Source organism: Vitis vinifera, chromosome 10 (assembly GCF_030704535.1).
Source record: "Vitis vinifera cultivar Pinot Noir 40024 chromosome 10, ASM3070453v1".
Lineage (NCBI taxonomy): Eukaryota > Viridiplantae > Streptophyta > Magnoliopsida > Vitales > Vitaceae > Vitis > Vitis vinifera.
Window position 1 is genome coordinate 17,199,361 of NC_081814.1, and position 26,425 is coordinate 17,225,785.

The window sequence follows — 26,425 nt, forward strand, 5'->3', positions numbered from 1 at the left end:
ATATATCTGATCTTCTGTGCTGCACGCACAAGAGTCCAGAGGGTTTAGCCATTTTGTACCTTCATCTTCATTGATATTTGATGCTCTCATTTTCATGTAAAAAACAGCACATATCAGTATGAAGCTTACAGACCCAACAGCAACTACAACACCAACAATCAACCCAGTATTGTTCTTCTTTGAGGGAGGAATTGATGGAATTCCACTGACACTTGGTGTGAAATCTGAGCAAAGTAAATCAGTGATCAACTGTGATTTGGAAACTTAGCACCATTTAGAACTTGTTGTGTTAAATGAAATGCATAGAATATCGTTCGAGTTATTACCAGAAACAACACTCAGGGCTGAAATGGATGGCCCGTAATAACCTTGGACTGGTATGCAGCAAGTTCCCTTACCAGCCCAAAACAGATGAATTTCGAGATAGTTCTCTGACACCGTAGCATTGAATTTTTTCTCAAGAGCCTTGTCAACCCCACCTGCCTCTTTTGATATGTCAAAGTCCTTCAACTGAAGACTTCCCTGCAGAACAAATGGAGAGAGATTAAAATGGATCTTCCTTATTGTCAAAATAATTAGATGGAACGGTAAAAGTAGAAAAGTCCTTTTGAAATTCTTACCTGAATATAAATATCAAACACACGCCTTCCCAGACTCTCCCAAGTTTCTGTGCTTCGAGATGCAAATTTTGTTTCTGCAAATTCCAAACTTACAGTGTAGTTACCGTTTTCCAGACCCAGGCCATAGTATCTAAGTGACCCCGGTGATACTCTTGAAGTCTGGAAAAGCTCTGGGGTGCTAGTGTCTGCAACTTGCTTCAAGTTGTTCTCCAGATATGCTGGATTACTACTATCAGAAAACAACCCCACATTGCTAACTGCCCATTTCTCTGTATTAGTTACATAATACGATGCTGCACCAAGAGAGGAGTTGTCAACCTCATACACTGTGCCATCAGCAATTCTCATCTCTTGGCCACCACAGTTGACTGAGAAGTTGGCATCTGTAATAATACATGCATATATGTAAGAACTAGTGATCAATGTGAGATCATGCTTCGATACTTTTTCAATTTTCAATTTGGAATTGGTTTTTATTAGAGAAAGACATGTTCATTCATTCTTAAGCACTCTAGACACATCTTTGTTTTGTCCATAAGTATCTTCAATCTTTGGTATTCAAAATGTATTTGGGAAAGTTTCCTTCATGTGGAAGTACTAAGAGAATAAATTGGCTTACAGAGTGGAGTATTCCTATTGCAAGGGAAGTTTCTCTGGAGACAGTTCAATCCTTGGAAAAAACTGTAAGCACAGAGAATGAACATTACTTAACAACATTTGAAATTAAAGAGAGGAAGCATTTAAACAAGGAAACTAATTTGCCGCCAGTTTGCTTCTCTTTTATGATTATTTCCAGTGAAGGACTCTGTTTTAATAACTCACCTGCTGTTTGAGCTACCAAATATAAAGTTGTTTGCCACTAAATTCCTGCATAATTTCCATATAGTATAGTTCATTAGTACCATCAGTAATTACACTTCCAAGATTTCAACAAAGCAAATTCAGTAATATTCATTTATGCTATTTCACCTTATAATTTTATTCATTTCTAAGAGTAACATGATCCCCATAAATTCTATTCCTAGACTCTTTTCTTATTTTTCGGGTTCTAATTAGGCCAAGCATAATTAATAGTACTTTAGCAGTGCCCCTCCTATCATTTAAGGAAAGGATCCAATCAACTGCAAAAGATAAGGTAGGGTTGTAAAAAATTCAGCCTCTCAACTCCCTGAAACAATGTGCATCTTTCCTAATTGCCCCTAATTATACTCCAAACAAGTATTTTCTACTAGAGCTACTGGGCAAAATACTTGTAGAATCCTAAAAAAACATCTGCCATGGCCCAACTCCTGAACTCATATAAGGTCCTGAAGATGAAGTAAAGGTACATCACATCCCTAAGCCTGCAGAAAAAAGAGATCTATAGAGCTATAATCTTCACCTTGGTTTCCTGATTCATGTTCCCTGATTTTCTCTTGGCCACTTCATACAACTGTACAGGGGCTTCTTGCCTTCCTTCCCCCATCCAGTCCTGGTGGCCTCACTCTTTGAGACTGAACCTTTCAGCCTCTTTCTTGCAAATATATATATATATATATATATATATATTGGGTTCCTCTTCCTTCTACCTGCCCCCATCTTCCATCTCATGTCACTTTCCTAGTACCCAGTAACTCTGCCATAAACAGATATTGTTAGTGCATAGAGTACATTTAGTTATTACCATTGTATTTTACCACAATCTTATTTTATTCAGATCTGATTTAATGAGGTTGGACCATTTAGGAATACTTCAGTTTCTACTTCTAGGTTTTGAACTTTTATATGAACCATATATTCAGGTTAATTGTAGAAATCAAGCTATATCAGCAAGCTATTTTGCTTTGGCATAGACTGATTCTTCATTAAGTAGTTGTTTTAGTGGCAGCAGCTAATTCAACAATCATCAGCATGCTGGCATTAATTGATTTTGTTGCTTTTGATTGAGTGATTCTCAGGCATCATTTCTTCATCCTTGCTGAACTAGTCTGCACTCTCTTAGAACCAGCTAACTCTGTTACCATAAACACGTTTTGTCTTTGTTCATTAAGAGAATGGCGATCACATCATGATGTACTAATTCCAAGCGATGGTGGTGTAATTAACTAAGTGGTCACAATATAGAGTCAGCCTAGAAAACAGCAGGACCTTATCTTTTTCATCAAATTTTACTCCAAATTAAACAGGACGCTGAGGTTTGTAAAATACCAGTATCCTCCTCCTCGAGAGCATGCATAATTGCTTCCCATCAAATCTTCACCATATACAAAGTCTCTAGTTTGTTCCAAATAAACATGGTCTCCTCATTAGCTGAATTATATATGATTTGGTCCAAAAAATTGCTAAGTGTCAGCCTGATAAACATTATTGGTATATTCCCTATAAGTTGAGCTTTTAAGATAACTGAACATCTCTGATTTTAGAGTATTGAATTTCAGTTCTTCATCTTTCTACTTCCTCATTTATTGAATCCATAAGTGAAAAAGGGTGACACATGAGACATGCACAAAAGGTGAAGTACCAGCCAGAAACATTGTTGGTTGATTGATTCTTTAGAAGCTTAAGTACTCTTTAGGCTAACTAATGGTTTATTCATGAATGATTTGGAAGTCCCATAGAAAAGGTAATTGTTACAAATCTCAAGGCATCTTCGTTCCTAGATATGTAAATTAGATCTTAATGACCTAATGACTGGACAACATCCTAAATTTCACTCAATGTGAAGTCACTTTTTATCTTTTTATTGAAGGAAACAAGAGAGCTTCATCTCTGAACAAATCAATACAATGTCAAAAGTCTATCGAGCAAATGCTAGAACAAGGAAAACCTTTAAAAAATAACATGCATGCCATGCTCCTGTCTAAGACTTTAGAAACATCACAACAACTAAAATAATTTATCAACAGATAAAATCTGTCGAGATATTTCTTGTCGAAAATTTGCTCGTCAAATTCATATTGGGGAAAAAAATGGAGAGAAATGTGAGCCTATATGAGAACAACAACCAAGGCTTCTGGGCTGTGTGTTATACCTAAATGAAGATGGAAAATGGATGTATTGTGAGTTAAAGAGACTTACAACTGCAAACCTGAGGCTGAGGTTACCCATGATGGAAAACTTCCCGAGAGTTGATTATAAGACAAATCTCTGCATGCAAAAACATATTATCAGGAATCAATAGGCATGTTATACACCATAAAATCAGAATATTAAAGGAAATGACAGTTCAGTTTTTCCTCTTCAAAGAAGAGAGAGTAGTTGCTTAATTTCACATGAACATTCACACACATGAATATTCCAAGAATATATAACAAAAAAATACATCTTAAACTTCAGAAATTGTGAGATATCAGTGGTTGCAAAAAGTACATAAATGAAGCTAGCTCTCGTATAGCTCCCGTATCATTATTGAACAAAAACTTACATATTTTTAAGTTCTTCACTTTTTTGGGCTGGAAGACTTCCAGAGAGGCTATTGTTTCCAAGAAACCTGGCCATTTAAACATAATGGAATAGAAGAAAAGACATGTCAGGTGAACGGAATAACCAGGATCTTCAAGAAACCAGGCTTATTTGAATCTTACAAGTCAGTAAGAGCACTCGAGTTGAATAGAGAGCTGGGGACTTCGCCTGTTAAGTTATTGAAACTCAAATCCCTGCAAAAGTAAATTTAAGAGAACAAAAAGAATCAGATAAAATACATAAAAATTTGTTGACTTTGACATTTGAGGCTTAAATGTGCATTAGAACTTACAGTCTTTGTAACTTCTGGAATTCTCCAGTGAAAGATGGAATACTACCAGAGATCAATGCATTTCTTAGATTTCTATGGAAAAAAGAAAAGAAAAATAAGGGATCAGAAGAAGTCAATGAATGGATATAGAAATTTAATAATAATAAAAAGGAATGAGAAATCCTTCTAAATGATCTGAATTGTCTTACAAGTCGGTTAAATTCTTCAAATCTCTTATGAAATCAAGAGATGAGCTCACATTGTATAGGTCACTTATTCGCCTGCATAATCATTAACGGACACCAATAAAATATAAAAGCGGTTCCATTTCACACTCACATACATAGAGAGACTGGAGGGAGAGAGATCCAACTAAAGAATTTTGAAATGATTACATAAGGAAAACTCACAGTGAGCTCAATGAGATCAATTTAGAGAAGCTGGATGGTATTGGACCTTCAAAAGAGTTCCCTTGGAATCTCCTACAAAAACATTAGAGACATTCCACACTAAGCACCATGTCCCTACTAGCAAATTTTGTCTGTTTGAGAATAAGACGAAACTCCAAAGACAACTAGAAGAAACTAAGCATTCTCATTTACACTAAGTGCCTTTGAAGGTAAAATAACACTTCTTGATTCTAATTGTATAGCTTACAAAGATGTAAGTCTTGTGAAGTTCCCAATGAAATTTGGTATTTTTCCTGTGAATGGACTGTCTGAACCTTCCCTGAAACCCAGAGAGAAACTTCATCTATAAAGAAGAATAATAGAGACTTTAATATAAATACAAAGTACCATGACCACTGGTCTTTCTTACATGACTTGCAGATTTAGAAGTTCAGCAAATGTTGAGGGAATCTCACCACCCGCTCCACAACTATTTATGTAACTGTAATTCACAAATCAAATTTCAATTTGCTGATTGTTTACATCCCTCAGAAAAGACTAAACTATTTGTACTTCTAACTCACATACAGAGGTTCACTAATTAAAAATAAAAGAAAGAACTCACAGTTCACGAAGTTTGGATAGATTTCCCAATTCTGGAGGAAGGTTTCCAGAGAAGTTATTTGAACCCAAAGACCTGCATGGATTTTTTATTTTTTATTTTTAAAATTACCACATAAACATGAGGAGCAATATGTAGTTTTGAACAAATGTGAGTTAGATGTTCCTGTAATTCATAAAAAAATGAGTTGAAAAGAATTATTTAACAAGTCAATCATTTGGATTCATGCTGATGGTAGTAAAGTAAATAGTGCTACAAGGGGATGCTATAGTGCTGAAAAAACGTAATAGCTACCAAAGGCATGGATTCCTTATGAATTGAGAAGGTGAATCAGTCATAAAGTCCAATGCAAGGATCAAATTTTAAGTAGTTTGCAACATGAAAAATTCTTGAATTCCAGCACATATCAATATAGTTAATAATGCTAAATTAGATTCAGATCCACTCAGCAAGTGAGGCACTGCCCGCTGAAGCCTCTGCTTTTTGTTCTAGTTTCTAAGGTGTAGCAAGTAGCAGAGGAAGGGTCTAGCTCTTCTTCAAAGTGCATTGTGACACACTTACAGGCACTGGCGGAGCCAGGTAGGGTCTAGCCGCCCCCCACCCCCTCTGAAAATGTTAAAAAAGAAATAAAAATAAAAATCCAGTTCTTGCAGCAGGAGGATTCGTACACAAGACTGATAATACCCCCCCTAACAATAACAAGCAGTGACCATTGGGCTAAGGTCCATATATGCATTAAAGTTGCCCCCCGAGTCAAATTGCTGGCTCCGCCACTGCTTACATGAAATAGACCTAACCAGGAACATCCAGCAGGCTGCGATGGAGTCTCGGGCTCTCTCAAATAGCCAATCGACTAGGAAGTTCATGTTAGAAAGTGTCCCAAATTCCTAATTAGTATAGATTTCTTTTCTGTAAAGAATATTATATAGAATATTTCTAGGTTGATATATTATTGTAATATTAGACTTCCTTATAGAATAAAGAAGGTTATTGAAAATATCTCTATAAATATTCTAGGTCATGAAGGGAAAAAGTTATGAGATGGAGATGGACCTATAGAGACTATACGAGATGGATAGAGATGTGAGGAAGAACGGGAGGTACTCTGTGAAACGAGAGAGCTCGTAGTAAGGTATGGATACAAGGAGTGGGGGAAACATGTGATGTTTCGGGAACTCAATAGTTGTATTTGGTTCTCATCTGTGGACGTAGGCATGGTTGGCCGAACCACATTAAAACCTCATGTGTCGTATGTGTAGTTTTATTTTTGTGTTCTTGAACTAACATTGTTGGCATCAAAGCTTTCGTTGGCACTACAACTAGTATCAGAGCTTGGGTTGAAGATTTCTGGAAAAGTAAAAGATCACAAAGCACACAAGATGAAAATGAAAGGAATTTTCACTAAAGGTGGAGTCGATTGCTCTTTCATGGTGATATGATACAAAAAGGTTTGTGTCATGGAGAGATTGAAGATTAACTTCATGGAATTTGGTCCAAGGTGGAGATTGTTAGGAAGTGTCCCAAATTCTTAATTAGTATAGATTCTTTTTTTGTAAAGAATATTATATAGAATATTTCTAGGTTGATATATTATTATAATATTAGACTTCTTTATAGAATAAGGAAGGTTGTTGGAAATATCTCTATAAATATTCTAGGTCATGAGGGGAAAAGTCATGAGATGGAGATGGGCCTGTAAAGACTATACGAGGTGGATATAGATGTGAGGAAGAACGGGAGGTACCCGGTGGAGCGAGAGGGTTTGTAATAAGGTATGGATACAAGGAGTGGGGAAACATGGGATGTTTCGGGAACCCAATAGTTGTATCTGGTTTTGTTCTCTGTAATATTCTCTATTGTATAGTAGAATCATTCTCTCTCATCCGTGGACGTAGGCATGGTTGGCCGAACCACGTTAAAACCTCGTGTACCGTATGTGTGATTATTTTATCTTTGTGCTCTTGAACTAACATTGTTGGCATCAAAGCTTTTGTTGTCATAATAGTTCAGCCCATGCCAAACCATGAAACGTGTACTCTAGCCAAACCCTCAAGTGCCGAGCTCAGTATGGAAGGGCATTGTGACCATTCCTAGTGTTACAATTTCATGCTACTCTACAAGTGGGACTGATAATCCAACCTAACCATTTTTAGACATGATTAATCACAATTGGACAAAAAATCCTATAAGTGAAAACTACAGCACCAAAATGAGGTGAGTGAATAGCCTTGGCATTGTCAGTAGTGTACCAAATTGGGATATTTTTCCCTCTTTTTTCTCTTTCTTCTTTCTTCTCTTCTTATTTTGCTATTTCAAGCAGTGACTTGAGTATTGAAGAATGCGCTCTAATACACCAACCAGAGCTCTTATTTCAGTTGGTCTCTGAGCTTTCTCTGGTTGCAAAAGTGCTCCGCAAACTTAGTAAGGGTACTGTTTGGTTTCCATTGTCAGCTTATACTGGTAACTTGTGACCACACCATCATCACCAAACTAAAATTACATTACTACGCAGTGATTCTCTTCCCCTAATTGACACAACTATCATGACAATAATATCTATGAATCAAACAGGGTCTTCCTTAAATCAACTTGAAATGGAACCATGCATCCCTATTGGCTCTTCTTTGTCATGATGTATTAATAGTCCCCTTCCTGACTACCACAGTGACTATAATTCCAGAGCAATTCTTCCATTAAGCTTGGAACCTCTAGTCTTGAGATTTTTGTATCAACAGACTTCTCTAGATTTCTCTGTAGTTCTTCCAAAAAAGAATATTTCTAGACACTAGCTAGCAAATATCTAGAAGACTAAAAAATGGAAATATCAAGGAACTATCTCTAGAAAGTAGATCATTTATGAGTTGACCTAAAAAAACTTGGAAGGATAATAACATAACCTGAAATCAACTAGAAATATATTCTTAGTTTCGTTTTTAATTCTCCATGAGTTCTTTGCACCCCTATCCCACCCCTAAATATATGTCCAAAGCATATTTTTTTTAGTACAAATAAATATATGGACTTATCTTGCTTGACCAGTGCTCATCAGAACTTCAAAGCATTTAAGATTTTTATGTTCACTTTTCAAGAAATACATCTTTTTTTTTTTTTTGATAAGTAAAAGCAATTGTATAAAGAAAGCCAGAAGTACACCTGAAAGTATACACGAAGTATACAAAGCAACTAGGCCAAAGGGAAAGAAAAAACAAAAAAACCCTTACTTACAACCCAACCAATCAATGAAATCGAAAATGGACCATGAAGCACAATTTACATGCACCCTAACCCAATCCGAAAACATGTACAAAAAAGACCGTAAAATAGCTTGATTCGCTAATTCAGTATCTTCAAAGATTCTTCTATTTTTTTCCTTCCATAAAGTCTAAAATAGGCATAAAGGGACTGCATTCCATGCCTTTTTTTCTTTTCTTTCCAACAAAGGTACCGTTCCAACCAAGAATGGTTTCCTTAATAGAATTGGGCAAAACCCAATGAAGACCAAAAAGAACAAAAATAAGGTGCCAAATCATAGTTGCTTTGTTTACATGGAGTAATAGATATTTCATTTCAAATAAAAGGTTTTCGAAACTTACAACACTTCTAGTTCCGTAAGATTTCCAAGCTCCTTTGGGATGGTCCCAGAAAATGCATTATGGGCAATTGATCTGTTCCAAAAAATAAATAAATAAATAAGGTATCCAAAAACAAACAAATATATGATTTTTTTAAAAAAAATTAATTCGACAGCCATATTAGCATTTAAAGATACAAAGGCACTAATTATATATCATGTAGAGATTCTAAATATTGATTGAAACTACCTCCATGACATGTATAAATCAATGTGCAATGTTTAACAAGTAAAAATAAAATAAAAAAAAGGGAATTAACTAAATAAGAGAACTTTTGTCATATCAACTGGAAAATTATAATCCAACATTTTTATGTGTTAGAAAGTGGCCTAATCCAAAAGTTTCACTTCTAACTTTTTTTGAAATTCCTTTTAGTGAAAATTCTTATAAAGGCGAATTTTGAATGTACTATTTTTTTTTTAAAAACTAAATTTATCTAGAATGCCAAAATCTTTCTAAAATAAAATATTGTACTCTTTAAAAACAATAAGAATACAAAAATACAAAAAAAAATAATAGGGCATAAGGGTGGCATAGGTCACATCATGTCATGTTGAGATAAAAAATAGTGAAAAATTACTCAACTCAATTACAATCTATTTAATAATTATATTAGAGTGAGAACACAAACATGACTCATTTATTATGTAGATAACATGACACGATTCATTTAACTTGTTTAATGAATGAGTTAAGTTAGATTGTATATGAATTGATACGAGTATTAACATGATTATAACCCATTAAACACGTTAACATGATTCTAACTTATTAAACATATTAACATGATTATAGTATGTTTAATTTATTTAAAACTTAAAATTTATAAATATATTCTTTTAAAATACTTTTTAGTTGTTTTAATTTTCAAATCTATTGTTTAAAATTTAAAATTAATTTAACTATTTAATTTTAATTATAACACGTTTATAATTTATTTTATAAAATAAAATTTAATTTTAATTTTGCACTTGTTTGTTAATTTATTTATTGTTTTAGTTATATAATATTTTAATATCTATAATGACATATTTAACATTTTATGTAGTTAGTTAATTAATTTTTTAATTATATGATATTTATAATTAAAAATATTTTAAAATTTGTAATTTTTAAATATATAAAATTAATAGACTTATATAATTTAAACAAGTCATTTTGATACGATTAAGTTAATGGGTTATATGGATGAACACAATTATGACATGAACATGATTATACTTAACCCAAACCCATTAAAATTCATGTTATTTTCAAGTCATGTTAGTATGCCACGTCAATATTGTCATCTTTAACCAAAGGGTAATGAGCAAAGAGAAACAAAGACATGCTCATAATGTATAATTTTTAGGGTAAACTATAAAAAGGAATATATGTTATATGCTTCTTAGTGATCAAGTGTGAGGACAAAAGTTTGTGGACATGACAGTCATTCATGTCCCTAATCAAGCTCACCATTGTGCTTCATAAGGAGCCTAGTATAAGGCTCATATAGCTTCTTAATCTTCTTTTGTTTTCATTGCTAAAGTTTATCTGCTCTCTAATGTCACTACCATTAATTATGATGCACCTCTATTGATCTTTATGATCTTGGATCATCTATTTTAAGAAGTCAATGTAGTTTATAATATAGATAGTGCTAAAGGCTCCTAGCATATAGGTTTTTTGATAAATGGGTATCCTACTATAAGCTTTAAAACACCCCTTCAGATGGGGTTCAAATTATATAAAAACCTGCCAACTATGAAAATTTGAAAGTATTGATCATGTATGTTATGCACATGTAAAGCAAGGAAAATTAGAAGCACGTGCATCTTCTTAGGGAATTAAAAGGATTAAAAGGCTATAGGTCATTGTGAGTAGGAATACGGTTTTTAGTGAGCAAGAAATGTATAAAAGGAAGACGAGAGATGTGGATGGAGACCTGAGAATGAAAAGGTTGAGAGGAAGGTGGAGCTTGACATGAGCCATTGGAGAAATCAATCGAAGATAAGCAAGTTATTGGGAAGAAGGAGATCTATTAGACTCTTACAATTTGGCAAGGGATAGGCAAAGAAGAAGCACAAAACCTCCTAGCATGCATGGCTATGTTGATATGATCTCGTATGCCTTGTCAGTAACTAAGACATGGAAGATGAGCTAATAACTTTCATAGAAGCTGTTGAGTCCCATGAAAGTGATAAATGGAGGACTGCCATAGAGGATGAGATCAAGTCTTTGCATAAAAATGAAACTTGGATGTTAGTTGATAAAATTGAAAAGCAAAATTTGGTAGGTTAATAATTGACATTCAAGAAGCAGGAAAGGATTTCCAGTGTGGAAATAGTTAGGTTTAAGACTAGATTAATTGGTTGCATAGAGGAAAGGAATGGACCACATTGAAATCTTCTCACCTATGGTTAAACAATGCTCTATTAGAGTTCACTTGCATTTGTAGTATAAAAGAACTAAGAGCTGGAACAAATGAATGTTAAAACAACATTTCTTGATGGGGAACTTGGGGAGAAAATCTAGATATAATAACTAGAGGGCTTTGTGGAAAAGGGAAGGACAACTAGGTATGCTAATTAAGAAATGACTATATGGTTTGAAGCAATATCCAAGGTAGTGGTACAAAAGGTTGGGTTATTTATGCTATAATCTAGGTTCAAAAGAAGTGAATATGATAATCGTGTGCTACAATAATGTCCCATTTGATAGTGCCAATTATTTGCTACTCTATGTGGATGACATACTTATATATAGCATGTAAGAAAATAGAATAAATCAATAAGATGAAGCCACTTTTGCAAAGTAATTTTAAGATGAAGGACCTTGGACCAATCGGGAAGATTCTAAGGATTGAAATTACTAGAAATAGAGATATTTGAGTGTTGTTCTTATTTCAACAATGGTTTATTAGAAAGGTTCTTTAACAAGTTTAGTATGTTAAGGAAAAAGCTAGAGGACACCAATTGCATAAAATTTTAAGTTGTTTGAAGCTTAGTCACCTAAATCTAAGAAGGGTAGGGATTATATGGCTACTATATAATGTTACTAACCCTATTAAGGATGTTAGATTGTGCAATGGAAGAGGAGAGAAGACAAGTAAGCAGGTTAATCCTTAAGTAGACTTTGATTATGTAAGAGACTTGGATGGCAAAAGGTTATCAACATGATATATCTTTCACCTACAAAGATGTACAATTAACAGGAAGGCTTTAGTACAACATATGGTAGCTCTTTCAACAACAAAAGTTGAGCATATTGCAATGAATGAAGTTGTTAAGGAACTATGGATGCAGGGACTGGTCAGTTAGCTTGATATGAAACAAGGATATGCGATAGTGTCTTGTGATAGTCAAAGTGCAATTCATTTGTCCAAAAATCAAATTTATGATGAGAATGAAAAGAATATTCATGTGAGGCTTATCTAAGACATAATCATTGGAGAAATAGTATACACAGAGTAAATCTCCACTCTTGGGAATCCGACATATAGGAGAGGCCCCACATCTTAATAAGTTAAAGCATTGGTTAGACTTTGTTCAGGAGAAGGGTTACTAACTTGGGAAAGTGGCAAAGGTAAGTGATGCTAAGAATTTGAATTCTACAACCAAGGTAGAGAATTGTTGAGAAGTGGCTTTGAATTAGTTCATTTGAACAATTAAGAAAAGAGGAATCCAATTTGAAAAGCATTGGTCTATTTAGTCATACTTGGTGTTTGTTTGAGTAGACTATAAGTCTATTTGGGTGCACTTGAGTAATGCAAGGTGTGAACATACAAGACTATCTAAAGTAACATGAGTCCTTTTCCTTTTGGGCAAACTCGTCCATGTCAATAGACTCCGAGTCCTTTTAGGCGAACTCTATAGCATTTTGGGCAAACATACATGATTGAGCTGCCAACATGTATTAGATTGTATTTTCAGTTAAAGTTTATTGTGATTCATTGTTCAATTATAACAAACTTGTGTTCAAGAATCCCTTAGGTATGAATGAGTAGGTTTTACTCGTTGTAAGAGAGAGAATCTTAGGAAAAAGATCACTGTCGAAAAGAATCAAAATGAGAAAGGAAATTCTTGAGTGAGTGTAACTAAGAAGTACTCATGTTTGCCTTCTAGTAAAGGGTGGAAAGGCTTGTTTCTTGTGTAAAAAAGAGAGATGAAGATTATATATCCATGATTACTAGTGAAGCATTTGTGGATTCTTTTCTCATGCATGTCGGTGGTCCTCATCGAACCACCGACATGCATGGTTGTGTTTTTATGAATCTTAGGTTTGCTTAATTGATCTTGTTTTATGTAAAATCCTCCTAGCATTGTTATTAGGGGTTTTTATTTTGTTAGGTACAAGTATTTGTAAATAAGGAGTTTCATAATAGTTGAAATAGAATGATTGAAGGCATAATAAATTTCTTTTAATTTTTCTCCTTTAGTTATGTCTTTATATAATTTTTCTTGTGTGTTTAGCCCTAATACTCTTGCAACATCTTCAAAAGCTTTCTGAAAATCACTGAACATGAGGCATGGCTTGTTTGAAGGTCCAAATGAGGAGTGATCTATCAGTTGAGGTGGCTTGGGATGAATTGATTAGGGACTCTTCAAAAAATTTATAAATTATATAAAACAAATTAAGTTGTAGTGGATTTGACTCAAGCTCCAAATTCAAAGTTCTTGTCTATGTTCTTAGGGTTTCTATATATATCTAGTATTCTCATATTTCATTTATAGCTTTTCAGTTTCTTGAGATATATTTTCAATTATAGTATTTTGAATAATTGAAAATGACAACCCTAAAAGAACCATAACTAAGAAGACCTATGAAATTAAATGTAAGTTTGTCTAAATATATTATATTTAGGATCATTTCAAATTCATTCCAATGAGTAAATAGGTGGCATTCCTTTTGAAAGAGTTTTAAATAATGTAATGTATTAGAGATAATGGAACTTCAATGAAAAATTGTAAACCCTTTTGCTATATTTGGTTCCTAGAAAGTACAAAGGAAAGAAAAAAGTGTTAAGGAAAATGGTTTTCTCATATTCCTCTTGATTTTCTTTCCCTAGCATTTTCCCTCAAATTTTCCAGGAACCAAACATAGCCTATGATCTTGAGACAAATTCAATGGGAACATCCTCATATTAATTGCAACATTTTCACCTAACCATTCTCAAATTACATATAAGAAAGGCTTTCTTGAGAACTAGGTAATAAACCTAAAAAAAAAAAGATATAGTGAATAAAGATAACTCTTTGCTAGAAATAATCATTGGCTTCCTATGGTAAAAGTTGGGTTGTTTGATAAGAAACCCCAATACTATGAAAGTATTTTGGAAAAAGTTCCATTATCTATTCTTATCAAATAAAGATTTAAAAAAAAGTGTCCTTATTTTCAATTATAAATAATTCCTATAAAAGAATTTGGAATGAAGTACTAGTACTTACAATAACGATAATTTAGATAAATTTCCGATAAATGAAGGCAAGGGACCTGTGAAGTAATTTTGATCAATCTTCCTGCAAAAGGAAAAAAAGGGAAATGATCAAAAGAAAGTAAAAAAAATTTCAATGACCAAAACAACCATATCATATGTTCATTTTCAAATTTCCTAGCTAAATGTCATCGACCGAGATCTTCCCTCAAAATCCAAAATGGTACAAAATTGAGGGTGGATTTTGACATAAAGCTTAGTTACCAAAAACCAAGTAAAAAAAAAAAAACTAACAGGAAAAATTCTTACAAAAAGGTAAGATAAGTCAAAGTTGCAAGTTCCTCTGGAATTACTCCTTTTTTGTTCAAAGCATACACTCTCCTGAAATATACACACAATTAAAAAATGGTTAGAGTGCAACTTTGCAATTCAAGCTTCTCCTAAGGCAAGCCTGACCTGACTTGGTTTCCAAAATAATTAGTAAGGCTCATCAAACTAGTACTGTATGTCACGCTCTAAAGTCCACTCCAAGAGCATGACGGTCATTTCACACCTCAAGCCCAAAGGGTCAAAGTGGAAACGACACAAACATTCGTATTGTAACTATAAATTTACCAATTATCAAATTCCTATTTAGAGTAGGGACAAAAATATAAAATCTCCAAGTATCAACTTTTAAAAAAACTACTACATCAACCAAAGTGTTATTGTCCAAATAACTCCAAACTCAAAATAATTCAAATGAGAATTAAGTTTTAACATCTAAATAATGTCCAAAATAAAAAGAGTTTAAACAAATGTCCTAATAAAGACAAATTTCCCTCCTAACAGTCACTCCTCACCTGAACTAAGGTTACCTGAAAGATTATCAACCAAAAAGGATGAGCTCAAAGCCCAATAAGAAACATTAATACAGTTTCATGGATCAAACATTTTCTATTTTCATTCACCTCCCTTTTGATTTAAAATAAGGGAGGTATTTGATGAAATCTGAAATTCATAATAGTTAAGTGTATTTAACTCAAACCTTAGGAGAGATGAATGAAATTTACCCTATTTCTAATTTCAATTTTATAAACAAAAAGTAATTTTAGAATTCCAATTATTGTCTACTTTTAGAAATTATAAAATTCTTTTTTTTTTCATTCCATTTAATAGTAAATTGGTCTTTTAGTGGATTTGATTTATTTAGATTTGAATTCCTTCCTATCTCAATTTTATTTGAATTTCTTTTCATCTGATTTTGGTTCATCAATCTAACTAAGTGTAACCTTTTCATAAGGATAGAAAATTCTTTTTAAAATATAATTAATTATTGGTAGGAGATGTCCTAATAAAAAGCCATCACGATATTTTGGTTATAAAGCAAACATGATGATAGCTCACTTGATTTGTTAAATGGTTATAATGTTGTTAGATCAGTTAAGCACAATGCTTTAACTTAATTGATAGCTTTTTAAAGAAGCTAGTAGTGTATCATAGCTTATTACACTTCATAAATATATCCTTGGTTGACCTTGTTCAATTTTAAAATTTTAAGGTTTGGCTATTGTTCCAAATTGGTATATACCAAAAGACACAACCAATTAGATATCATCATGTGTGTATTTTGATCTCATTACTTTGTACAAAGTTTGGTCTCATTTTTTTATACCTAGTTTGTTATTATTATTGGTACTTTCATCCAACAACATAGGTTTTATTATGCACTATCAATGACCCATAAGTAAAGGTCTTACCTAGAGAATCAATAACTTAGGTTTTAGCTAATTTTTAATGTGCATATAAAAGAATCATTAAGCTATTTCTTTCTAAAAAAATATGGTTTTACTTTCTCTCCATGTTGCATTTATGTGTTGGTATTAGAGCATCTCTCTACTCATGCATGACATCCTCTTCAAAAAATCTATGATGCCTTGAATCCATGAGTAATAATGAATTCAACAATTGCAGCAACACCGAAGAACTCATTGACTCCAACTCTATCAACCTTCTTGATTGCATCCATGATTCATATGGCTAACCTTCTAAATCAATTGACTATAGTGAAATTTAAGTATAACAATTACCTCCTACGAAAACAACAAATTACAACCTCAAAGGGTTCATTCATAGGACTCAAGAAGTTCCTCTTAAGTTGATTCAAGATGGAGACACTTTAACAATGAATCCTTCCTTCATTACACAAGAGAGACAAGATCATCCACTCATTTCTTGGCTTCTTGCTTTAATGACTCAAGTATTCTTCCTCAATTGGTTGGTTGTGACATGGCTCATGATGTTTGGGAAACCATTAAGCAAAATTGTGCCTCCCAATCAAGAGCTAAGGTTATGCATTATATATTTCTACTTTAGAGTTAGAAGAAAGGTAAACTCATAGAGAATGATTATTTTATAAAGACAAATACATATTATGATAATTTCAATGAAGATTAGATTTTAGCAATTCTAGCAAGCTTAGGGGTAGTGTATGATTCAATTATGTATGTCATCACTTCTTGTCATGAGGCTTAGTTACTTAAGGTTGCATTTGTTAGGATAGAGCCCTTAAAAGTAATACATTTTGTATCAAAGTTAGACTTGACTTTCTATTTTCCTATCCATTAATTGTATCAAAGTTTATTTGAGCATTCAAGCCTATAGTTCTTGTATTGTATATGACTTAGGTACATTAGGAATTGCACAAAAGATCTATGTCAAGGGTTCCTTGCAAGTTGATGAGTTGTTCACTATTGGTTTATGAACTTACACAATCTATCTAAGGCTATAGTACACCTCCTAATTAGAGGGATGACTTGTCTTGGTCATCGAGATGGTTTCCTATGGTGAGTGCACTAGTATGTATGATGATGTAATGCTTTAATATTGAGTTAGTGTTGAGGTCTTCAATGGCTTTGACCTATATGTGTTATATATTCTCTATGGATTAAGTCACTATTGATTAAGACATGTGGTAATAAGTATTCTCAAAATAAGTACCATGATATATTAAAGTTTGAGATAGGGTATCCTCTTAAGTGATCCTAAGGACTTATGATTATGAAATCTATGGTGTTGTAGTAATTCTTTAATTGAAATTTGGCATATATCATTTGTGGACAAAAATATGTTAGTTGATCACATAATAGGAGGATATGAGACTCAAGGATTGCATAAGTAACTTTAAGAGGACAATAACATCTACCTTGTTAGATTACAAATGTCAATTCATAAGGAGTTTGCATGTAGCAGACAGTAGGTCATAGGTTATAGGAATTGATTAAATTGGATTTAATCAATTCTTTTTTCAATGTAATGATATTGGATACTAGAGTGCAATTAAACTCTCTTTAGTGGAGTGTTGAGTCAATTTTAAAATTGGATTCCAAGGAAGATAGTATATTCTTATGGGTCCTAATGGTCCCTACTCAATCTCATAATCTTTCTTAGCACAAAGGTTTGAGAAAAAAATTGAAGATTTAATCATATATGTGCATAAAGGTGTTTTGGTAAAAGCGCAAAGTTGCATAAGAACTTATGATTATTTATTTTGAGGCTTTATGGAGAATTAATTATTTATGCACATAAAGACATTTTGGTAAAAGTGTAAGGTTGCACAAGATTTTATGTTTATTTAGTTTTGTTTATCTATATCAGAGTAATTAATTAAATAAGAGCTCGTTTAGGCTAATTAATTAATTAAGATCCAATGAGCTAGATTAAGTGACTCAAACCCAAGTTAGGCTAAAGTCACTTCAACCCCCAGGAGAGTCTATATAAACCCATGAGTTTTAGGGCTAGAATCTAATATGTTAGACAATTAGTCTTCTAAAGACCTAGCCTCGTCCTCTCTCTCCTCTATAGTTGTGTAGTCACTCTACAAAAGTACCACAAATCAAAGAATGACTTTATCCCATAAGGGAGTCTATATAAACACCATGAGTTTTAAGGTTAGATTACAATATTTTAGACAGTTAATCTTCTATAGACCTAGCCCCCTCCTCTCTCTCCTCTCTAAGTGTGTAATTTTTTTGATAGGAACCTCTCTAAGTGTGTACTCTACAAAAGTGCCATAGATAAAAAAAAAAAGAGTCATTGGGTGGAAGATCATGAGGTTTCAAGATCTCAATTACGAGAAGATTTAAATTTGGAAACATTCAAACTACAGGTATGGTTTATAACACATAATATGGGTTCAAAGTTTTAATTTTTATCACTTCCATTATGCCTAGAATCTTATATGCATGTGCCTCAAAGCTCAAACAGATACTAGATTGCATTTCAACATCATCTTTGTTATTTTCTCTAAAGGATAAGATTCAACATAACACAATTATTTTTACTAATGCACATATATATAGGAACCTCTTATTTCAAGGTCAACAACAAAAACCTAAAGAAAATTAGAATTTTCAAGTTAGTTGAGGATTAAGTGGCTATGGATGAGGACATAGAAAATCCTATAATGCTAACTTTTTGGAAAATTAGGGCATACAATACACATGCTATTATAGGTTTTATGTCATATTTCTTAGTGTTAATAACAACTTTAGACAATGGTTGAAGCAACAATCAAAACAATAACAAGTCTATGATAGTAATGGTGACTCCTCTAAATATTGTTGATCTTAATTGGTATCCATATGCCTATGATACTAACCATGTCACCAACGATTTGTAACAACCTATATTTTGAAATAGGGTAACATGAAAATGACAACATTCATATGGGAAATGGTTCAAGCTTAATAATCACTAATACTAGTTAATCTCATGTGTTTCATAATTCTACTTCTAATTCTAGTTCTAGAGTACATCTCAATAATTTACTTTATGTTCCTTTAATGTATAAAAATATCATTAGTGTCTCACATTTTGTCAAGGATAATAATTTGTACTTCATGTTGTTAGGATATATCCCTTAAAAGTATGAAATGATGTGATAAGCTTTGAAGTTTATTATTTATTAATAAAATCCATGTTCACTTTTATCCATCCTCATTTCATGCATTATATTTTGTAAGAATTTTAACCTACACCTCTTGCATTGTACGTAACTTGGGTGCATTAGGAATTACATGGAAGATCCAAGTCACAGGTTCCTTAAAATTAAATGATTTGTTCACAACTAGTTTATGGGTCTAGGCAACTATTAGAGGCTATAGTGCAGTACCTCTTAATTGGAGTGATGACTAGTCTTACCCATTGGGATGAGTTTCCCAGGGCAAGTGCACTAGTTGTATGGTTACACATTAGATTGGACCTATGGTAAATTGTGACGTTAGGCTATCGAGTAGTCATAACTTCACTAAGATGCTACGTTGTGTCGTTTCTCAACCTTGAGAGAATATTGAGTTTGTGTCAAAGTTAGCAGTGGCTTTGACCTATAGGTGAGATCCTAAAGTGATCATATCTTCCTTATGAATTGGGTCACTAATGATAGAAGTTGGTAACAATACATATTCTCAATAGAAGCACCATAATATCTCATGGGATTGAAATAAAGTGTTTTCTTGGGTGATCCTAAGAAAGTGTGTTCCTAAGGAGGTGTGTTCATGTAAACTATGACTATAGTAGTTCCTTAAGTGGAAATTGACATAAGCTCTTAAAGAGCTAAGATATGTCAGTTACATAATATGAGGATTTGGAACTCAAGAATAGTAAAGGTAGTCTTGAGAGATGAATAGATTTCACCTCATTAAACTACGAACACTAGTCCATAGGAAACTATACACAATGAATTGCAGGTCATAGACCCAAGCACTTAGTGTCTCATTATTATTTACATAAGGCATTAAAGTGTAATTGATTCAAAATCTCACTATAGAGAATCTTTGTATTCTAATGGATTTTGAATTTCTATAGTGGGATTTTGAATCAACTTCAAATTTGTATTGTAAGGGAGCCAATACTATCCTACGGGTTTCAATGGTCCATACACAAGGTCATCTACCTTGATGACATGATTTATGAGGGGTAGATAAGCTCTATGTTCACTTATGTGTATAAGGGCATTTTGGTAATTTTATAAGTTTGTGTATGAATTAATGAAAAACATCTTTGGCTTTGAATAATTGATTAATTAGACAAATTGTTGGGTTAATTAATCAATTAAGACCTTTTTTGGCCTAAATATAGTAACCTAAGCCCTTGATGGGCTCAAGTCACTTAAACTCAATGGGGAACCCTATAAATACCTCCCTTAGAGATTAGGGTTTCTAAATTTTTTTAGTTGTCTTCCACCACCCAAAAAGAAAGAAGAGAACTTTAGCCTCTACTTTCCTAAACATACCATCATTTGTGTGCTAAGGATTAAAGTAGAGTCAATGGACGAAAGATCACGAGTCTACAAGGCTTCCGATGACTATGAATTGATTTTTCACCACACAAATTTGATTTAGGAGCATCCAAATCTTTGGTAAACTTTTCTAATGTATTAATCTAGATCTTATTTCTTTAAAAAAAATTGTCTTTTGTTTTTGTTGCATAGGATCTAGAGACCTAAGAGGATTTCATACACCTAATCTAGTCTTAGGATAGGGAATGGAGTAATCCGAGGAATTCCCTACTCGAGTTTTACCTTACTTTGTGTCTTGTGAATGACTATGTTACTAGCACAATGGTTTTGGGAAAAACTCTACATAATGGATTATTTAGGTTTAATTATCAAAGTAATACTAACATTGACCTTGAAACCTTATGCTTCAAGTTTTTGATCTAAAACCTTGGTCTAGCTAGTTTCAACAATGATATATTGCTAATTCGAGTGCATTTCCTATTTCTATTATTGATTCGTGTTCTTCTAATAGTCCAATTCTTAACATTTGGCATAAGAGATTGACCATCTAGCTCAAAAGGTTGTTACTTATAATCAATAAAATTCTTTTCATTTGCTCTTATTGCCAAATAGGAAATAGTTAGAAATGGAGTTTTTCCAAACTTCTCTACCATTAGTGCATGTTTTTTATTTACAAGGATCAACTTTCTTAACTCCAAATATGAGGTTTATCAATCTTTCATTTATTTTGAAACTTAAGTTGATGAGCCATTAAACTCTAAGCTCAAATTTTTTCAAATAGATTGGTGAAGTAAGTTTTGATCACTTACATCCTTACTTGATTCCTATGCCATCACACATAATAATTCATCTTCTCACATATATGAACAGAATGACACTATATATAGCATAAGCACAGGTGATTTGCTTAATTAGACCTTACTTTATTAACTCAAGCCTCTTTACCACTTAGATTTTAGTTTGAGGCTTCTCTAGTGTTGTTTTTCTTATCAACAACCCTCCAAATATAGTTTTTCATTAGAAACACTCTATGAAGCCATTATTTAAGGTAAAATATAACTTCCATCATAGAAAGATATCTAGTTACTTATGTTTTCCTCATTTACACCCATATAACAATCATAGACATCAATTTAGATCTCTTACTTATACCTTTTACAAATTTTCTTGTTATTGATGGTAAAGTATATGTTTCCAAACATATTATATTTGATGAATATAGTTTTCCATTTGCTAAAAAATAACAAAGTTCTACAATTTCCTCACTTTTTTATTCTAGCTTTGTTCCTCCCTTACAAGCTTGTTCTCATACAGCTCCATTACCATTTATTATGTATCATCAATCGATAGGTGACACTACTGTCCAACCTATTACTATTCCACCTATAAGCCACTCTTCCATAAACCACTTATTTGTAGAAAATGTTTTCTTTTCAAATTTAAATCTTGCTCTATGGATTCAAACTTCTCTTTCTTTATAATCTCATGCCTCTCTTACCTTAATTTCTATTATTTTATATTGTACTCTTATTCCTTCAACAACTAATTCATACCTAGGGTCACATGATCTAAGGTTGGTAATTTTAAACAAAAAATATTTTTATTTGATATCACCATGTAGGAGCCATCTAATGTCACTGAAGCTCTTCTACATGGTTAGTGAAATGAGATAATGCTTATGAATACAATGCTCTAATGAAAAATTAGACCTAACCCTTAGTGCCTTAACCTTAATATAGAAGGTCAACCAAGTGTAAATAGGTGTTTAAACTTAAGAAAAATATTGAGATCTCTATTTCTAGATGTAATTCCATATTAGTAGCCAAGTGCTACCATCAGATAGTGGGTCTTGACTTTATTGAGACATTATGTTCTATAGTGAAACCAACTTCCATAAGAATTGTGTTAATAGTTACATTGACAAGAGGTTTAGAGATATGACAACTTGATACTAATGATGTCTTTCTTAATGGCATTCTTCATGCGGAAGTTTATATAAAGCAACCACTCCGGTTTGAACAAGGGAATGGCTAATAAAATTTGATTTGTAAACAAGTTTCATGGGCCTAGATTAACAAACTAAGAATTTCTTTATAACATTTAGGGTTTTCTTTTTTTTAAGGTAGATCATTGTCTTTTCACTAGATATGATATCTCACATTAGATAATGGAAATTTTTTTTAACATTATATATGTATTAGTTTCTCTTAATCACATAGATATGTTCCAAAGTCGTGAGGGTCCTTTGGGCTTAAAGCAAACAATATCTACACGAGAGGAAGTTGATTGTTGTAGATAGTATCATAGTTGATCCCCGACTTCAGTGTGGGACTTTTTTTTAGGCCCATAAGGAGTGTTTGTCTATTTGACCCCAAATCATATGGTGCACGATGAGAATATCTTATCTGCCTAAGGGGTGATTATGAAATCTCATATTGAATAAAGAAAAAAAATTCCTAGCATCATATATGTATAGACTTTTCTTAACTATGTAGATATGTTTTAAAGTCATGAGGGCTCTTTGAGCCTAAAACATACAATATATACATGGGAGGGAGTGGGTAGTAACAAATGATATCAAAACCAATTTTCAACCATGTTGTGAGAGTTTGTTTAGCCTCTTAATTTTGTCGGAAACGATAAGGACATTGTTTTTGCATAGTGAGTGATTATGATATTTCACATCGAATACTAAAAAAAAAATTCTGACATATATATGTATGAATTCCTCTTAACCATGTACATGTATTTTTAAGTCATAAGAGTCTATTAGGTCTACAAGTAACAATATGTACACAAGAGGGGAGCAAGTCATTAGACTGGATTTCATGCAAAATCATGTGTGTTCATCCTATTCTATGTGGACAATATCATACTTATTAGGCATGTTATTAAAGATTTTTTGTTACTTCTCATTTGAATGGAGCTTTTTCCTTAAAAGATTTACGGTAATTGAGTTTTTTTCTCAAGGATAGAAGCTCTTAGAAGAAATATATCACTGGCCTTTTAGAGAAAATGAAGATGACTAATGCTAAGCCTTTATTTACATTAATGATTAGTAGACTCTAATTGTCTTTTAAGGAAGGTGTTCCAGTTATGAATAGTCAAGAATACAGGAGTGTAGGTGGTACACTCTAGTATATAACCATTACCAAGCTAGAAAGATTATAGTATAAATAGCTTTGCTAATTTATGCAAACTCCTTTGATACACATTGGAAATCTATGAAAAAGATACTAAGGTATCTTAAGGTTGCTATTGATTTTTGTAGAACATTGAAGAAGTCTAGTCACTAAAATTAATAGGATACTCATATATAGGTGGGGCAATGATCTTATAAAAAATGATCAACTTCTAGGTTTTGCATATATTTTAGGAGTAATGTGGTGTTCTAGTGTTTTGAAAAGCAACATGCTTTCTAAAAGTCAAGCACATTGATAAGGTATAGAAGTTCTACTAATGCAACATGGCTAAGTCATTATTGAATTAAAGGTGAAGTAATATAGAATTATAATAATGTGGTGTGATAATCTTAGCATAGTTGCATTGTCTATAAATCCATTCCTTTATTAAAGACTAAATATATTGAGCTAGATTTATATTTGGTACAACAAAAGGTGCTGTAAAATCAATTAATAGTGAATCTGTTAGAATAGGGCCCTTAAAAACATGATATAATATAACAATATAAGATTTCATTAATATTTATGTTATGATTTCAATTTCACTTCACTATCATGTTTATGCATTATGGTTGATTTGAGCATTTAGGTCTACATAACTATTATTATACATGACTAGAGTGTATTAGAATTGCACAAAAGATTCAATTCATGACTTCCTTGCAAGTTGATGAGTTATTCACAACTAGTTCACGGACTTAGGCAACCTATATGAGGTTATAGTGCACTATCTCCTAATTGGAGTAATGAATTGCCTTTGTCATTGGGATGAGTTTCCCATGGTAAGCGCACTATGATGTATTGAATAAGACATATGGTGAATCATGACATCAGTTATCGGGTGGTCATGATTTCACTAAGCTACTTACTTTATGAGTTCTCAACCTTGAGAGACTATTAAGTTATACTGTGGTCTTCAGTGACTTTGACTTATGAGTGAGACCCTGAGGTGGTCATATATTCTTTATAGATTTGGTTATTATTAATTAAGACAAGTGACAATAGGTATCCATGAGGTAGTAATCATGATATCTCATGAGATTGAGAAAATATGTCCCTTTGAGTGATCCTAAGGAGTTGGGATCATAGAACCTACAACATCATGGTCATTCTTTTAGTGGATTTGACATATGTTTATAATGAGTTAGAATATGTTAGTTGGTCACAAAATAAGAGGATATATTTCAAACTCAATGATAATAAAGGTAATCTTAAGAGGTTGATAGTTTCCATTTCGTTAGATTATAAACATTAGTTCATGGGGAACTTACATGCAGTGGTTAATAGGTTATGGACTTGAGAAATTGATTAAATTAGATTTAATCAATTTATTTCTTGATTTCATTTCATAAGATGTTGGAGTATAGTTGACTCTCTATAGTGGGATGTTGAGTAAATTTCATAATTAGGATTTAAGGGATCTAGAATTTTCCTATGAGTCCCAATGGTCCTCACTCAAGCTTGCACTCCTTGGTTGTACATTATTTTTAAAGGATATTTGGGGTTTTATTCATAGGTGTGCATAAGGGTGTTTTGGTAAAAAAATAAGGTTACACAAAAGCTTATGAATTATCTTTCTAAATTAGGTTAATTATTAATTAGAGTTCAATAAAGCTAATAAATAAACCCAGTGGGTCATATTAAGTGACCTAAGCTTAAGATGGGTTAAGGTCATTTAAACTCATAGGGAGCCTATATAAACCCTCTTAGGGTTTAAGGTTAGGTGCTCACATTCATCATTGTCTTCCAAAGAGAGAGAAAAAAAAAACCTTAGCCCCCATCCCTCTAGAGAGAAGTCCACCCTTCTTCACCACTAAGATTCAAGAAAAAGTTAATAGGAAGAAGATCTCTAGGTCTTTGAGATCATGTTCTCCATCGACTAGAAAAAGATTTGAAAACATCCAAATCTACAAAATGATTTCTTGTTATCTTTACCCTAGAAAAGTTTTAAAGGCATATCTAGTTTTCTGCTACACCGAGGATCTTAAATGCATGCATTTGTTTGAGATCTTGGGCTTGGACTAGATTTTTCCAAGGTATTCTAACATAATCATATTCCATCGATTAATGATCAAGCAATTGATGTACTTAAAAAACTTCTACTAGCTAAAAGACATTTTCCAAATGTAGAAATCAACCCATGAGGGTATGAGGGTATAAATTTAAGGATGTCAATTTTGTGCAAACTTTTACCATTAAGGGTTCGTGGATGTGATGTTCCATTAAGGACTTTGTGGCTACCTTCAATTGTTGCCATGTTATGGGATTTTTCAACCTATCCATGGCCTTATTTTAAACTTATTGAATGTCAATCTCTATATGACTAATTGCATAGCTTTGAAGATTGATAAGGTAAGGGGGAATTATGTATACATGTATTGTTTACAAAATATGGATGAAAAGAGAATCCAAAAAAGTCATTTTCATGGGAATGCATTTTAAGGAAAATAATTCTCATTTCATGCACTGGAATAGTATCTACATCACGTTATCCGAAAATGCCTTTACATGTGTTTTGGTCTTAAAGTAATATTATTTTTATCTTAAAGTAACACTATTTTGGCTTAAAGTATATTTC

The 26,425-nt window shown here is 32.8% G+C and overlaps 1 protein-coding gene across 1 annotated transcript in view; it reads right to left on the reverse strand.

Moving 5' to 3' along the window:
- Positions 1-26,425, reverse strand: part of LOC100256223 (probable LRR receptor-like serine/threonine-protein kinase At1g56130) — a 32,178-nt gene that overhangs the window by 2,149 nt on the left and 3,604 nt on the right. Inside the window, exons 3-19 of the mRNA XM_002272980.4 lie at positions 14,698-14,769; positions 14,402-14,473; positions 8,937-9,008; positions 5,347-5,418; positions 5,152-5,223; positions 4,990-5,061; positions 4,743-4,814; positions 4,542-4,613; positions 4,354-4,425; positions 4,184-4,255; positions 4,024-4,089; positions 3,678-3,746; positions 1,443-1,487; positions 1,240-1,301; positions 621-1,003; positions 327-522; positions 60-224 (exon numbers count right to left, since the gene is read on the reverse strand). Coding sequence (XP_002273016.1) covers positions 60-224; positions 327-522; positions 621-1,003; positions 1,240-1,301; positions 1,443-1,487; positions 3,678-3,746; positions 4,024-4,089; positions 4,184-4,255; positions 4,354-4,425; positions 4,542-4,613; positions 4,743-4,814; positions 4,990-5,061; positions 5,152-5,223; positions 5,347-5,418; positions 8,937-9,008; positions 14,402-14,473; positions 14,698-14,769 — 1,706 coding nt within the window. The remainder of the gene's footprint in view (positions 1-59; positions 225-326; positions 523-620; positions 1,004-1,239; positions 1,302-1,442; positions 1,488-3,677; positions 3,747-4,023; positions 4,090-4,183; positions 4,256-4,353; positions 4,426-4,541; positions 4,614-4,742; positions 4,815-4,989; positions 5,062-5,151; positions 5,224-5,346; positions 5,419-8,936; positions 9,009-14,401; positions 14,474-14,697; positions 14,770-26,425) is intronic.